The sequence below is a fragment of the Myodes glareolus genome, chromosome 5 (assembly GCF_982192425.1).
Source record: "Myodes glareolus chromosome 5, mMyoGla1.1, whole genome shotgun sequence".
Taxonomy (NCBI): Eukaryota; Metazoa; Chordata; class Mammalia; order Rodentia; family Cricetidae; genus Myodes; species Myodes glareolus.
The window spans coordinates 114,786,912-114,801,327 of record NC_142030.1 but is presented as its reverse complement, the minus strand read 5'-3'; the positions used below and the strand labels follow the sequence as shown (position 1 = coordinate 114,801,327).

Genomic DNA, 14,416 nt, shown 5'->3' with positions numbered 1-14,416 from the left:
CTAGAAGGTAGTGGAAACATTTAAGAGGTAGAGAGCCTGTCGGGTTGTGGTGGTGCACACCTTTAATCCCAGCACTTGGGAAGTAGAGGCAGGCATACCTCTGTGAGTTCAAGGCCAGCCTGTTCTACAAAAGGTAGTTCCATGACAGGCACCAAAGATACAAAATAAGGAGTCTGATGAAAAGTCCAAATCTGTGGTCACATGCTCTGCAAAGGGACGAGGGGCGCTAGTCTCTTCTTCTCCTCTCTGACATTCTTGAAATAAACAGCACTATTCCTACACACCTTCTACCACATTCTACTGTTTGACCACAGGCACAAAAGCAACCATCCTACCAACCTCGGAGTAAATCTTCTAAAACAATAAGACAGAAAAAAATCTTTCAACTTTATTATCTGTGGTATTTTCTTACAGTGACGGAGCGAAGACAAACGAGGACTGACAGCTGTGCGGTGCGGACCTAACCGAGAGCAGCAAACACTTGTGAGTAAGTGAGCTGCCTTACTTCAGTTACTGCGGATTTCCAGTTACAAGTGAGTTACAGATACATACATATGTAATACAGTGACAGAAATGTAGCATGCTATTGCCTTTTATTGTGTTTTTGTTTGGGTGATTATTACGGGAGAGCACATAAGGATTCATATTGTTCTTTCATTATTAGATCAAATGCTTGTCTTTTTTAGATACAAAAATTCTCTGATTACCTGCTTCTTGAGTGTTACAATTTTATTATACAGAGGACAATCATTTGTAAAGCTACCATTATACAAATAATAAATAATACTGTAAAAAACCAAAGCTATAAAGGCAAAGAAAGAATGAAGATGAACTAAATGGATATCATATGGCTTTAGAAAACAATAATTAGTAGATTTTTTATAAGTATTGTTGAGAGCTGTGCAATTGTTTCTGAGTTTATATTTAGTGTATATCAATCAGAAGTACAAAAATGTGTATGTAGAAAAGTCTTCAGTTGGCACTTGCAGAAGCAATCCTGTGGCTTATAGCTAAGGCTATAAAAATAAAATGTATAAATAAGGTTTTCCCTATTTTAGGGTGAGGAGAATCTACCACAAAACAGTATCGCATTGGTAGTTTTGTTAATGATAAAGAAAAGAAAGGGATGATCTGCCACGAACTGTGGGCCTCCGTGACCAGTTCTCCCTGTCATAACCGCACCAGTGCCACCAGCTGCTACAGTGCCTTCCTCATTGACATCCACTGTGGCTTGATGGAACACCTCAGACAGAAAAAGGTCGTTCATCTGGGACATTGCTGAGAAGTTGGCCTTGCTCTTACTGAAGGCATCCTCCATGCCCATGCTCCTCAGAATAGGCTTGAGTTCATAATGTTGTTCTAGCTTGAACTGGGGAAGAAAGACCTCAACATCGTCTTCTGCCATTGCATCTTTGCTCATCCATTGGTTGAATTTATCAAAGTTTATTTCACTTTCCAGCTGTAAGAAGAAAGAACAAACAAAAAAGTAAATTTAAGGAAGGACAAAAAGAATAACTCAAAGCCTAATGTTAAGCATCAATTGCCAAGTGGCTGAATAGATGACTCAGTGGTTATAAGCATTTGTTACTCTTCCAGGGGGACACAGGATTGAGTCTAAAAACCAAATGGCAGCTCACAACCGCAAGTAGATCCAGTTCCAGGGGATCCAATGTCTTCTTCTGGCTCCCATGAACATTGCATACATGTGATATACAAAATTCATGCAGTCAATACAGCCATAAATATAAAAATAATAACACTTAAAAAATAATTGCAAAGCTAAGTGCAGTGGTGCATGGGTTTAATTATTGCACCCAGGAGGCAGAAGTAGGTGGATCTCTACGAATTCAAGGCCATCCTGGACTACTTAAGTAAATTCCAGGCAAGCTGGGGCTGCATACTAAGACCTTAACCAATATATGTATTCATATTAGTTGCCAATTACCCCTAAGTTAGAGGTGGGACTGCATGAGCCCCTCTACTATATAAACTCTTATTTTGGATGGCTTGATCTTTTGTTGAATTCATGTATGCAATGGCTCTGTCATGTCCAAAAAACACTGATGGCTACTGTGGAGGGGAGAGGTCATTTTCTTCATGGGTAAGGTTCCTAATAAGTTGTCCTTGTTCCAGTGAATAGTCTTACATCTGCACACATTCTGCCAGCACATAATGACCTCAGTGAGGTTTAAAAAAAGAATGTGAAGTTGGTTGGAAAAGTGGTGAGAGGATTTAAAGGAGTAGTATGGGAGAGAGCAAGGACTGAATTGTATCAAGGCACATTACATAAGTGTATGAAATTCTCAACCTATTAATAAGGCATTAAAGAATACAAAAGGAAACAAGGCCGCAACCCCACACAAAGAACTACAGGCAATTGAAGAATTGTGAGAGTGACAGGCGTGATCTTCTTGAGGGAAGACCAAAGCAAATGATCGTCTAATATCAAATAGTCAGTCTTGAAAACATACATACAGATAACGTTATACAGACTGAGAAGTCTGTGTTTAAGATTGCATATTTACATGTGTATGTATATAAGCATGTCACAATAAGCAATGAAAAGCAGGCCATAAAGTTTGAAAGACAAAAAGAAAGGGTATAAAGGAGCTTTGAAAGGAGGAAAGAAGGGAATAATTATAATCTTAAAAACTAAAAAAAAATAAAATAAACAATTAAATGACTGTACTATGTTTAAAACTTAATGAACTGGACAAATTTTCAAGTTGGTAGCATATACTGCATAAGTTTCAGACTTTGAGATTTTGCGAAAATTTGAGATTTTGACACAGGTATATCAACTGAAACATTCATTTGTGACAAATTACACACCATTTCCAAGACATTGATACTCATTTTGAGCAAAGCAGATATTGCTGCAAAATTAGAAAATAATTGAAATTGTAATGCATTACCAACTCCAAGCCAGTGGACGTATCCTCAATCTCATCAGGAAGTAACAGGAACATACTGATGTCTCCAACATATGGAAGCTCTAGAATCTGAGTCTTTAGGTCCATTATGTATCCAATGTTCAGCTTTTCACGTAGGTACATCATCTGAACAGGTATGCTCTCACGCTAATATTGTTAAAATGTAAAATATAAAAGTCAGTACTCAGATGTTTAAGAAATTTGCAGCAAGAATAAATGATTTCTGGGCCAAAGCTAAGGGGATGTGTTTTCTTTCATCAAAAAAGCAAATTATTTGTAAAGTTTTTAGAGAAGGTCCTCAAACTTAATGGCTTTTTTAAATCTTATAGCAAATTCTCAGTAAGATAGATATTAGTAGTAATAATACTGCTACTACTAATAAAAATGTAATAAATTTGTAATGCCTAAATTGATCCAGGAAGTTAGATAAACTCTGTCAAATATTTACATCAATCTTTTAAACTAATTATTATTCTAGCTTTAATGATCAAAAACGGAACAAATGGATAATACATGAAGTCATAGTGCAAATGTGGAACCAACATTTAAGTCCAGGCAAGAGGAATTATGCCACATAATTATAAATTATAAAGCCATGGTCTTCACTTCTGTCCATTGACTCTTAGGAATTATTAAATAATACTCAGTAGCTCAAAAGAACCAATGCTCACCCAAGCTGTAACTAACAAGTTATGGGAAAATCAATGAATAGTCTCTAAGTTTTCTGTATTTTTTTCCAAGTTCTAAAATAATGCTAGAAAAATGCCTCTTGTTTCATACCAGGTTCACACGGAAAGGATAAAGCTCATTAAGTTTCTTCGCAAATGGAGTTTTCCACTTTCCTTTGAAGTAGACAGCATTCACCAGTACCATCTTGGTGTCTTCATCTATAGAACCTTCAGGTAACAGGTTTGAGATTTCACCTGTAGAGAACACAATACATGTTTAGGTTTTATGATAAAAATATAAAAGAAACTTATAATGCTATGTATAAAGTATAACTTTTATAATATTTGGAGGAGTCACTTTCTTGTATATTGGTTTCCAGTTTTCAGTAGTCTAAGACTTACTCAACTCAGAAGGAGGTGAAGGAGAGTTGACTGTACAATTTTGAAGAATGAGGGTGAAATTCAAGGATTTCAAAACAAACAAACAAAAAACAGAAGAAAAAAATTCCAAAGTTTTACCTTTGGTTTGGGTCTTGACCCAGGAATTTATCTTTTTTCTAGCTTCTTCAGCATATTTAAGGAAGTCTACTGCCTCTGGTTCTGTAGAGTAATATTTCTTACAGAGTTGTATGTATTCCTTTAAAACAAAAATAACCCATAATTACACATGGCATATGCTGAATAGGAGAAGCATGATGAATTACAGGCTCCAACAAATGCAAGGAGACATAAGGCAGTGGGAGGTGAGATGACTGGGGAGGGTGCAGATCCAGGGAACAGTTTCACTTTCACTAATAATGCCCAGTCCTGTGCTCCAGCACCAACTCTATCTACCCTTTGCACTAAAGACATTAGACCTTCTGAGTATGGGTGATGGTTAGGTGGTTGAGCAGTTTGTGGAACCACTGGCGGTGGCACCAGGATTTATCCCTAGTGTTTGAACTGGCTTTCTGGAGTCCATTCTTTTTGGAGAGATACCTTGCTCAGCCTAAATTTAGGACAGAGGGCTTTAGTCCTGCCTCAAATTGATTTGACTGACTTTATTGACTCCCCGTGGGAAGCACTACCCTCTCTGTGGAATGCTGTGGAATGTGTGGAAGGGGAGAGTGGGAGGAAGGGGGGAGTGGGAACTGGGATAGGTATGGAAAGTGAGAAAAGATGGTTTTAAAAAAAATAATTAATTAAAATTTAAGAGAAATCACTGAATAGGAACAGAGGTATAGCTTGGGGAAATAGAGGAGAACAGCAGTTACATCACTGGGAAAAGCAGTTACATCACTGTTGTAATTTGCTGATCTTTGCATGGGACATCTTCAGCAGGAACAGTAGAGACAATAATGCCAGCCTTTAAAAGCCCACCTGCAATTCTGAGTCTGCTCCTGAGAATTGTGGAAGAGTGTTTCCAAACTGCTTGTGTTGGAACAACTTTTATAGTGTCAACTTCACTTACTTCCTTGAATCTAGCAGATTTCTCTCCAAACAGCTTATTGGCACTTTCCAGTAAGTAATCTCCTGAGCAAGTGTTGATTGCCGAGCTGACCAAGTTGAAGGATGAATGGATTTTATCTCTTGCTTGTGCCTAAACAGAAGAAATTTTCATTTATAACACAGTAATACTAACTAAAGACTCCTGAAGCAATGACATTTTCTCAAAACAACAATAAAATATTGTATGCATGCATCCTTTTCTAGTCCATTAGAGAAAAAAGATCTGTAAGAATGTCATCCAAAAAGATTGGAGTACTGTCTCCCATCTATGATCCCAAGAGAGGCAGAGAAACAAAGACTAAGTTCAAGGCTCATCATGGCAACATAATGAATTCGAGGCAAGCTTGTTTCAGTACCCCATGATGGGAAAAGCAGAAACAAACATAGAAATGTAGTATAGGAAGGCTATAAAGGTACACTTTAATAATTATAGACTTCTGCTGTATCTGTAGATTAGATTTGTTAGAAATAAGAAACCCCACAGCCTGGATGAAAGACAGTTTCTTTTGATATTTCTAAACTCTTGTGTTTCTGATGAAATTTTATTATATTACAGAATGAATACAGTTAGTGAGACTGGACTATTTCTGAAATTTGTGATGAAGATATATTTAAATTGATTCTCAACACCCCCATATACATGCACGCACACACACACACACACACACACAATGACTGTATATGTGGTCAATGTATTACTTTGATTGTGGTAGTTATTTCACAAGGTATAGATAAATTACCTGATGTACCCCGCATATGTTCAATTTTACTTGTCAGTTGTGAAGTTCTCAATGAAACTATAGTGAAATGTTACCACACTTTATAGAACCTTAATAGGCTCCATTTTACAAGGTAACTTTTGTAGTAGAAAACCAGAGCTTTAAAAGTTCACAAAATTGCTGAGAGATCAAATGCTAAGTAGTGTGACAGACAGACTCAGTCACAACAGCACCTGGGCTCCAGTACAAGACAGAGCTCTCCAAGTTTTAGAAAGTATCGGGAGGCTTTATCTACCTTCTGCACCCCACATCACATCAAGTGATGGATGGGTGGACCACTAGCATATTCAGGAAAGAAGAATCAGGAGACATGCCCCCATAATTTAATCATGGGCGTAGCCATGTAAGTTAGTTACCAATAGATTATCCCGTCACAGTTTTTCTAACGTAACTAGACAGCCAGTTTTTAAGAATATAGCCTATGGGATAAAGGTATTACTTTGTATAAAAGATAATAGATGGATGAATAGCTTTATTACCTGCAATAGATATAGATAAATGGATGGACAGATGATAAGCTGGTACTAGATGGGAGATAGATAACAGACAGACAAATGACAGAGTTGACAGGTAGATATAGACAAGTAGATAGGTGATAATTAGTAGGTTGATGAAAGATAGATAATGGGTATAGAGTAGATAGATGCATACGCATAATAGGTAGATAATAAGTGATAAATAGCTAGACAGATGACAAGTTATTTATAGATAGGTGGTATATTATAAGCAGATAATATATTCATTTGATTCTCCTGCAGCAACTGGGTTTATGCTTCACCAACCCCTAATTATGATCACCCTCTTTTCCTCATGAAATTCCCATAAATATCTATGGACTTATGCATCCAAACATTCTTGTAACATACCAAAGAACACTTTAAGAATAAATAGTTTATTATAAATATAAATAATATGATACATAAACAGTGCTATATATATATATATATATATATATATATATATATATATATATATACACTTATGGCAGAATAATGTGATAGGATTGAGGAACAACCATTGTTGGAACATTAATAAGCCTGGATGCTGCCCTGCCTCTGACCCTTGCTATCGGATGCCCTTGGGATGTTCATCACAGTACTCAGTCTGGGTGCTCTTCCTATGGACGGTAGAACTGCCACATTTCTTCTACATTTCTTCTCAATTCAACACTGACTCTGAAACAAGAAGTTGCTAGAGACAGAATATAAAAGAAATATAGCAAAACCAAGTCTGGTACCTGTAAAATAGCATCAGGATAATTTTCCTTCTGTATTTGCTGTGTGCAATCAAGGCCTCTGACGTTCTCTGGGGTTCTCATAGTGATGTCATAGCCAGTAACTTTGTTAAATTGCAGCACCTGCAGTCAGAATCAGGAGAAGTGATGATGTGGCCATGCAAAATTATTCACTTCAAACCAATGGCTCAGGAATCTCTAGATCAGCATTTCTGTGCGGTGAAACAATTTGGGGGGGAGAACAAACCTTTCTCAAGGGTCACCTAAGACTATCAGAAAGCATAGATATTTACATTATCATTCATAACTAGCAAAATTACAGTTATGAAGAAACAAAGAAAATAATTTATGGTTGGGAGTCACTACAGCATGTACTAAAGGGTCAAAGCCTTAGGAAGGTTAAGAAGCACTGCTCTAGATGGTACTGTCTGACAATAAGCGTAGGCATTCTTTCTGTGTCTCAAAAATCCATGAAGGACTTGATACTAACTCCTTTTTACTGAAAATGTTAAAAAACAATGTTATTTTGAGATACTTTATAAAATCTACCCTGAATTATCTAAATTTCATCCAGTATATAAATTATGTTGAAAAACACAAATATTTTAATTCTGTATTTTTTTAAATATTTTCAAAAAAAGTAATATAATTAACTCATCTCCTCTTCTCTGAAGTGGACTTTCCCACTAAATACATTTTAAGCTGAGGAAAGTTAGGAGTCATAGTGGGCTTTAACATGAACATCGGTCACCAAATATTAAGAAAGATCACCCAGAATAAGATATTCACACATACTCTGTGCACATAGAGAGAAACTAATACCTGTGTTGGGGGCAATTCACAGCATTTGATACACTGCATCTATCTCCCTGTGTCAGGGCAATTCATGACATTTGATACACTGCATCTCTCTCATTGTAAGTGATTTCACACAGCTAGTAGAAGTGGTAGGGAAAGACTGGTCTCTGTAAGGCTATCTCAAGTCCCTTCTCCACAAAATTCCACCAGCCTAGCCTAGTCTTCCAGACTCAGATTCCCACAGTCAGCTATGTCTAGTCTTTGAGAACCTCTGACCCTGAAATACTTCTCCTTTTGGTCCATGGTAAAGAGGAAACAAAATTGTAAATGGGCTGGTAATTGGCATCTTGTAATGAAGTAGGCAGTTACATCTAGCTAGTTGATAACGTTCTAGACCAGAAAAGGATTGGTATTTGGGGACCTTTCTCTGCAAGTCTTCCCTTGTTTAATCTGGGAGTGGGGCATGAAGCATGGAGCTGGTGCTGCATAGCCTGCCCTTCTTCCCTAATCTAAGGAAATAGTCTTTTTAGTTAGAAACCAATCAAATTAGCACTTGAATTTTAAAATCTCTCCATGCAGCAGAGTTGTAAGAAAACTGCATGGTCCCCCAGACTGAAAGAACTTTCTTGAGTTAGGAAATCTCTCTGCCTAGAGTGACCACAAGAAGAATTTTTCCTTCAGTGTCAAACTCACTTTAACTCAGAGCACTTCATCTGAGACTCCCTCTCTAGCTGTACTGCTCCTGGCCTTGACACTTAAAAGCTGAAAGCACAAACGCTTTCTAAGGTTTTGCAAACCGTGGTTTACTATGCTTTCTCAAGGCAAAGGAAGTAAGGAGGAAAAAGTGTGGCACAATTCTGCTATCATCGGGGTTGAACAATTGAGTGTTGTTGTAAGACATGCTGTTTAAACTGACTCCAGTTTAGACAGGAATCTACCTCATGACCTGTTGACTCATGTTGTCTCTGTGAAACTCTGTACTTGAAAAGAGGCTCACCTGAAGTGGGTCACCATGTTCTCAAGAAGAATGTATTTATGTTCAGACACAGTTCTCATGGGAACGTGGGTAGGAGCCCATGGCATTTTGGTGTGACTGCAAACACAATGAGTGCTTGTGCTCAGAACACACATTCTTAATATTTTGCATGCATGTGGATACAATGAAATTTTAATTATATGATTTCCACATTCAGGTCTCCGACCTAGCAAGTAACATGATCATGAGAAGTTATACATTGTATAAATCTTTAGGTATACTGCAGAATATAATTTAAATAGTTCTGAAGTCTGGAGAAAAGTCTCCTGGATAAATCTCTGTCCATTCATCAAGGAAAGGAAAAAAACCTTGACACAAAAATCTCTGGCAATGATGCTTTATATGCTTTTCTCATTGACTTTGAGGACAGGCTCTCTACAATATCCAGCCCCATTTGTGGATAATGTGAAGAAGTCCACTAAAGATATACATATGTATAAATATATATATATACAAATATATATACAAATATTTATATATATATACATATATATATAATATTATATATATAAATGTTTCCTGTCCATCAGGAGACATTCTTTATAAGAAAAGGGAAACAAACACTACCCACAGTGGAATTGTTAAGAGGGAGCTTCAGCTGGAAACTAGAAGGTCACGGGTGCTCTTGGGAACAGGTTGCCAGTGTTCTTATCTGCAGGATGACATTTGACTTAAAACCATGTGAAATGAAGCGCTCAAAACCCTTGCTGTGCAAACTATGAACATGAACTGATTTAAATGGAAGATTTGTCAGTTGCTATTTTCTTCCTTATAGAAATGCTAACATGCTTCTGCCATCTGCATCAGAGGAGTTTCTGATTTGGACATTTTCTAGATTTAAACTTATAGAATCTGTGTTGTGATGACAGTCATGCCACCATTCCTGCTGTCTTAGAGTCAAGATGACCTGAGCACAAAACGAGAGCAAGCCTATGGTTCAATTCAGAAAACACTGGGTTCTGAGGCAACGTTTAAAGCAACTTACTTTGGCCATCTGGTGTTCAGTGTTGCCCCTGGCGCCTAGGAAAACCATCGCCAAGGTGGACGAGATGCTCCATGGGGAGAAAAAGATATTCTGGGCTGAGTTTGTTTGTTCTATGTGCTTGAGGATATTGAGGGCAAACACGGTGTTGGCCATGGAAAGCTCTTCCATTGTTTCAGTCTAGAACGAAGGTGAAGAGAGAGAAAGAGCTCTGAATGACTGCTCGGCACTGTGAGTGAAGTTGGCAGAGGAGTGTAGGCGGTGTCCTGCCTATGGTTCCCTTCCTGTCTTCCCTCCATGAGCAAAATGAGGGACGGTGACAATTGCTTAGAGTCACAAACCATGTGCTCCTCACAGTGCACAGGTATAACATTCCGTGACTCCATTCTGAAATTTGAGTCATATTAAACAAGAAACCCTGCAATTTCAATTTTCCTCAGCCTCTGTAAACTACGTAGCCAATCCTGAGATATGATGACAGCTTCATAATGAGGAATGACACTTTGTGAAATCGGATTATAATAAGAATAGTAACAACAGTAACACTCATTTGAGTTCTATTCTCTACACGTTAGGTACCGAGACTGTAGACACTAAACTACTAAGCACCTTACTTGTGTAATTATTTAATCCTCCTAAAATCCTGTGAGGAAAAGGACTGCTACCTCTGTGCACAGAAAGAACGCGCTACTGCACAAAAGCCAGCTGACATGCCATTCAGTAACAGAGAGTGGGAGGGGAAATTGAAGGCAGGAAAGTGACCTCCATGTTCTGTCCATATTCACACTACACATACCCACACCACATACACTTATGTTCATATGCAGAATATGATACACTTATCCAAATGGGTGTCACATGTACACAGTCTTGCTGGGTTCAGGTGAGACAATCTTTCAACTTCTCCATTTTGAGGTGTATAACATATTTTAGGGTTGCTATATGTGTCCAGATACCACCATCCCCAGCATATACTCATCTCATAAGCCTCAGCCTTGGTCTAAAAGGATTTCCTATGGACTGGGGAGTTCACTTTAGTACCCTCTTCTCCTATCATATAAATCTTGGTGCCCACAGAAATTCTGGGACAATTAAAGAATATAGGAACCACACAATATGTCTAATTTATAGTTATCTTAAGAAGGTCAGGCACGCCTTCCACAACTTCAGGATCTCTGTGCAGCCGGATCCTTGTCCACACCCAAGGGTGGTGTGTGAGAAGGGATGCCAACCACTATCTTCCTACTTCTCTATTTTTCTTTCATCATAATCTAAAATAACCTATAATTACCAAAATATACAAATACACCAAACAATGACAGCACTCATCTCTTTGTAAACCTTCTGGAACAAATATTTTCCAGAACTGGAGAGTGGTGGAGAGACCCCTGGATGAAGCAAACCTATAGCTACTGTCTTGATTGTGTACAGATGTATTGTAGAAGAGAGAAGAATTTGCACCAAAATTTGTCATTTGTAACGTAAGGCAATTGCATTTCGTAAAGACAAAATAGTAAATTAAATTGTATTTTTAGAATTCTTTCCCATTCCTTGCCTCTTTATTTAACTTACTAGTGCTGAGGCAGTGGGCACATGAGTGTGAGCACAGGTGAACATGTCATGGGGGCCTGTGCAGGTCAGAGACAACTTTATGGGGGCAGTTTTCTCCTTCCACCTCTCAATGCATTCCAGGTTAAGCCTTTCACTGACCCTTGGAGGTGGATGTGTTGGAACTGACTGTTCCACAGAGGCCTTTCTAAAGCTCTTGGAGGTTAAACAACTTCTGTGTGGCCCCACAGCTTACTGTGATGTTACAGCATGCAGGCTGGGATCGGCCAAAGAACGTTCCAAGATCTTCAGATCTCACAGGTGGATGGCACCGCTTCATTATAACTGTCAGTTAAAGAGGTTCTATACCGAGAATATGACAAAGGGGAACAAGAAAGGGAAGTAGCAAGTCCATATTGCTCCTAGAAAACTTATTAGTTGAAAAGAAAACAGTATTGCTCTTCATCTCGTTTAATCACAGATTCCTGATTAAAATAGAGAGTTCAGAAAATAACTTCTTCTGTGGTGACTTAATATTACAAGTAATTAGACTCCATGCATAGGTTTCCTTAATAAATAATTTTAAAATTATGAATGAAATGTTTCTCTGCCCCTGCATAAAAATTCAAATAAGTGATGGGGCCAGGAGTGCATATCATGATCTCTCCTGCTTCTCAGCCTGTGCCCCAGCTTAGCAAGGGTCAAGGCCGTTATCAGCCAAGACAGTTAATACTAAAGTAGGACTCTGGGTGATTTGACAGAGAACATGATGGTACTAAGCAGAGTAAAATTGTCCCAGATATGTTTACTTCTTTAAAACTTATCTCTGTCTGAGGACATAATTCAACACCAGGTGTGCAGTGACCTGTGTTCAGAACACCAGTTCTACCAAAAAACAAAAAAATTGAACTAAACAACCTGAATTATTTTGTATTAGAGAGGCCAGCCATGAACTCAACAGGTAGTCAAGGATGCTACAGAATTTCTAGTCCTCCTTTGCCTGCATCCACATGTTTAGATTACACGTGTGTACAACCAAGCCTAATTTATAAAATGCCAGGAATTGAACCCAGGGCTTCGTGCTTGCTAGGACAGCAATCCACCATCTGAGCAACATCCCTTGTCCTGGAGTTCTAGTTTCTAATGATGTCTTGTTAACTACATTTGCATAAAAATAATAGTTGGTGTCTTTGTTTCAGTCACCCAATTAAATCTGCTGCATTTTGTTTAATGGAAATGATCACATACCCTCTTTCCTTTGGAATTTCTGCTATAGTAATGAAAATGTGAAGACATGGGTCTTTCATGACTTATTCAGTTCAGAGTCTGTGTTTTTTCTACAAATTTCTCAAGTAATATTCAAAAGCTTCAGACTAGTATATGTATCCACATGTATATCATGACTCTCAGACAAGCGCACCTCCTGTGTTTGAATGGGACACTCCCCAAACAATATGAAATTGAGGTCATGGCATGATGTTAGTGCCACTACCTCTCCAAACAGAGGCACACAGGTGATGAGCTTCCTTCCTAACAGCAGAATAAGCCATACAACGTCATATGCTTCCAAATATGAGACTATTACTAACATTAGTAAGAATGAATGGAAATTATGTGCTGGGCGGGGCTCTGTCCTCTCCTCTCAGTTCCTGAAATACAAGTCGGCAAAAGCACTAGTGAAACTTGGCAGAAGTGGTGAATCTGGGAGGTGCCACAGGCTTACCACCTGCCACACTCCCTCTCCACAATAGCCTGAGCTGACAAGTTAGATTTTGCTGTGCCATTTTAAACATTTCTGTGTATAATCATAATAATGAACATGTTTTTAATTGATTTCAAAGATCAGTGAAAATTAAGATAAAACAATAGTGGCAAGGAAACAGCCCATCAAAAATAGAACAAGCTTCCCAGAGACAGGGGGTCGTACTTTAAGTGACAGTTTTCATAATGAATAATTATCTGCTTACTAGAGATTAAATTGCTAGCTTGGTCAACTAAACAACTAATTTATTTGATATCTATTTTTCACAGAATTGTTCCATTACTGAACTAAGTTAAATAATTATGTTCTGATCCTGGATCATCTTGGCCCAAATCACTGCTTAATTTTTATAGTTTCTGACTGTTAAATTTAGATGACAATTGAATGTTGCTTATTTATATCTAATGTAATAATTAATTTCAATGGCTTAAATATAAACATTTTAATATTTGTAGCTATTTTATGTCTAATTCTATATCAAAACAATAGTTAATATAAAACATACATATTATAACCTGTTCAATAATATTAAAATTGAAATTAAAATAAACATACATTTTAGTTTTAGTTCATAGGCATTTGCTGTCTTCTGAGATTCAAAGTTAAGCAGTCGTAAGTTTAATTCGAGTCTTAACCCAAATTATCTTTAGTTAAACAAGTGAAAAAGAAAACATAGTTACATCTTTTACTCACCCTCTACACAGGTGAATATATTAAAATGTTACTATGAAGGAAGAGAAAGGGGAAAGCCTGGATTCATTAGAGATGACCAGGGAATTACTGAAGTACTTATTACCTTCTAATCCTGTGAGCAGCTGGCAGGCAGGCGATGCTCCTTGGAAAGCTGGCATGCTGAGGATGAGGTAATGACTGGTTTTATACGGCCATGCTCCTCCCACGGTTTTTTTAAACTTTTTAATTTGTGTTCATTGTATGATTCAACATTTTACTCATAAAGACATCATTAGGAAAGGAATGCCTGTTTGTAGTGCTCAGTTTAAGAAAGAACTTGCGAAGTGTGACATCATTTAGAAATTCAAGAATTTAGCAATTTCCAATTTTAACCTATTATCAGCAATCTGCATCATTCACTCTTGGGTCTTTATTGTTTCTCTCAGGTACTCAATGATAGTAATTAAATTCTATGATACTCAATCCACTTTTAGACAGAAACCATCTGTGGGGGTC

The 14,416-nt window shown here is 37.7% G+C and overlaps 1 protein-coding gene across 1 annotated transcript; it reads right to left on the bottom strand.

Annotated features, from left to right (window-relative positions):
* Positions 1-366: 366 nt before the first annotated feature.
* On the bottom strand, positions 367-14,099 carry Serpinb2 (serpin family B member 2). The gene is made up of 8 exons (XM_087906632.1): positions 14,025-14,099; positions 9,922-10,098; positions 7,106-7,225; positions 5,052-5,180; positions 4,121-4,238; positions 3,714-3,856; positions 2,916-3,080; positions 367-1,459 (listed from the first exon to the last, which is right to left on the bottom strand). Exons 2-8 carry the CDS (start codon positions 10,087-10,089, stop codon positions 1,055-1,057), a joined length of 1,248 nt encoding a protein of 415 aa, XP_087762758.1. The 5' UTR covers positions 10,090-10,098; positions 14,025-14,099; the 3' UTR covers positions 367-1,054.
* Positions 14,100-14,416: the final 317 nt, after the last annotated feature.

What these genes read in the sequence shown, in the direction of transcription:
- Serpinb2 (XM_087906632.1), bottom strand. Translation starts at nt 10,089, where the DNA reads ATGGAAGAGCTTTCCATGGCCAACACCGTGTTTGCCCTCAATATCCTC. An exon ending in ATCCTGATGCTATTTTACAG is followed by an intron (nt 5,181 to 7,105) that starts GTACCAGACTTG and finishes TCTTCTGTTTAG; the next exon opens with GCACAAGCAAGAGATAAAAT. An exon ending in AATCTGCTAGATTCAAGGAA is followed by an intron (nt 4,239 to 5,051) that starts GTAAGTGAAGTT and finishes TTTGTTTTAAAG; the next exon opens with GAATACATACAACTCTGTAA.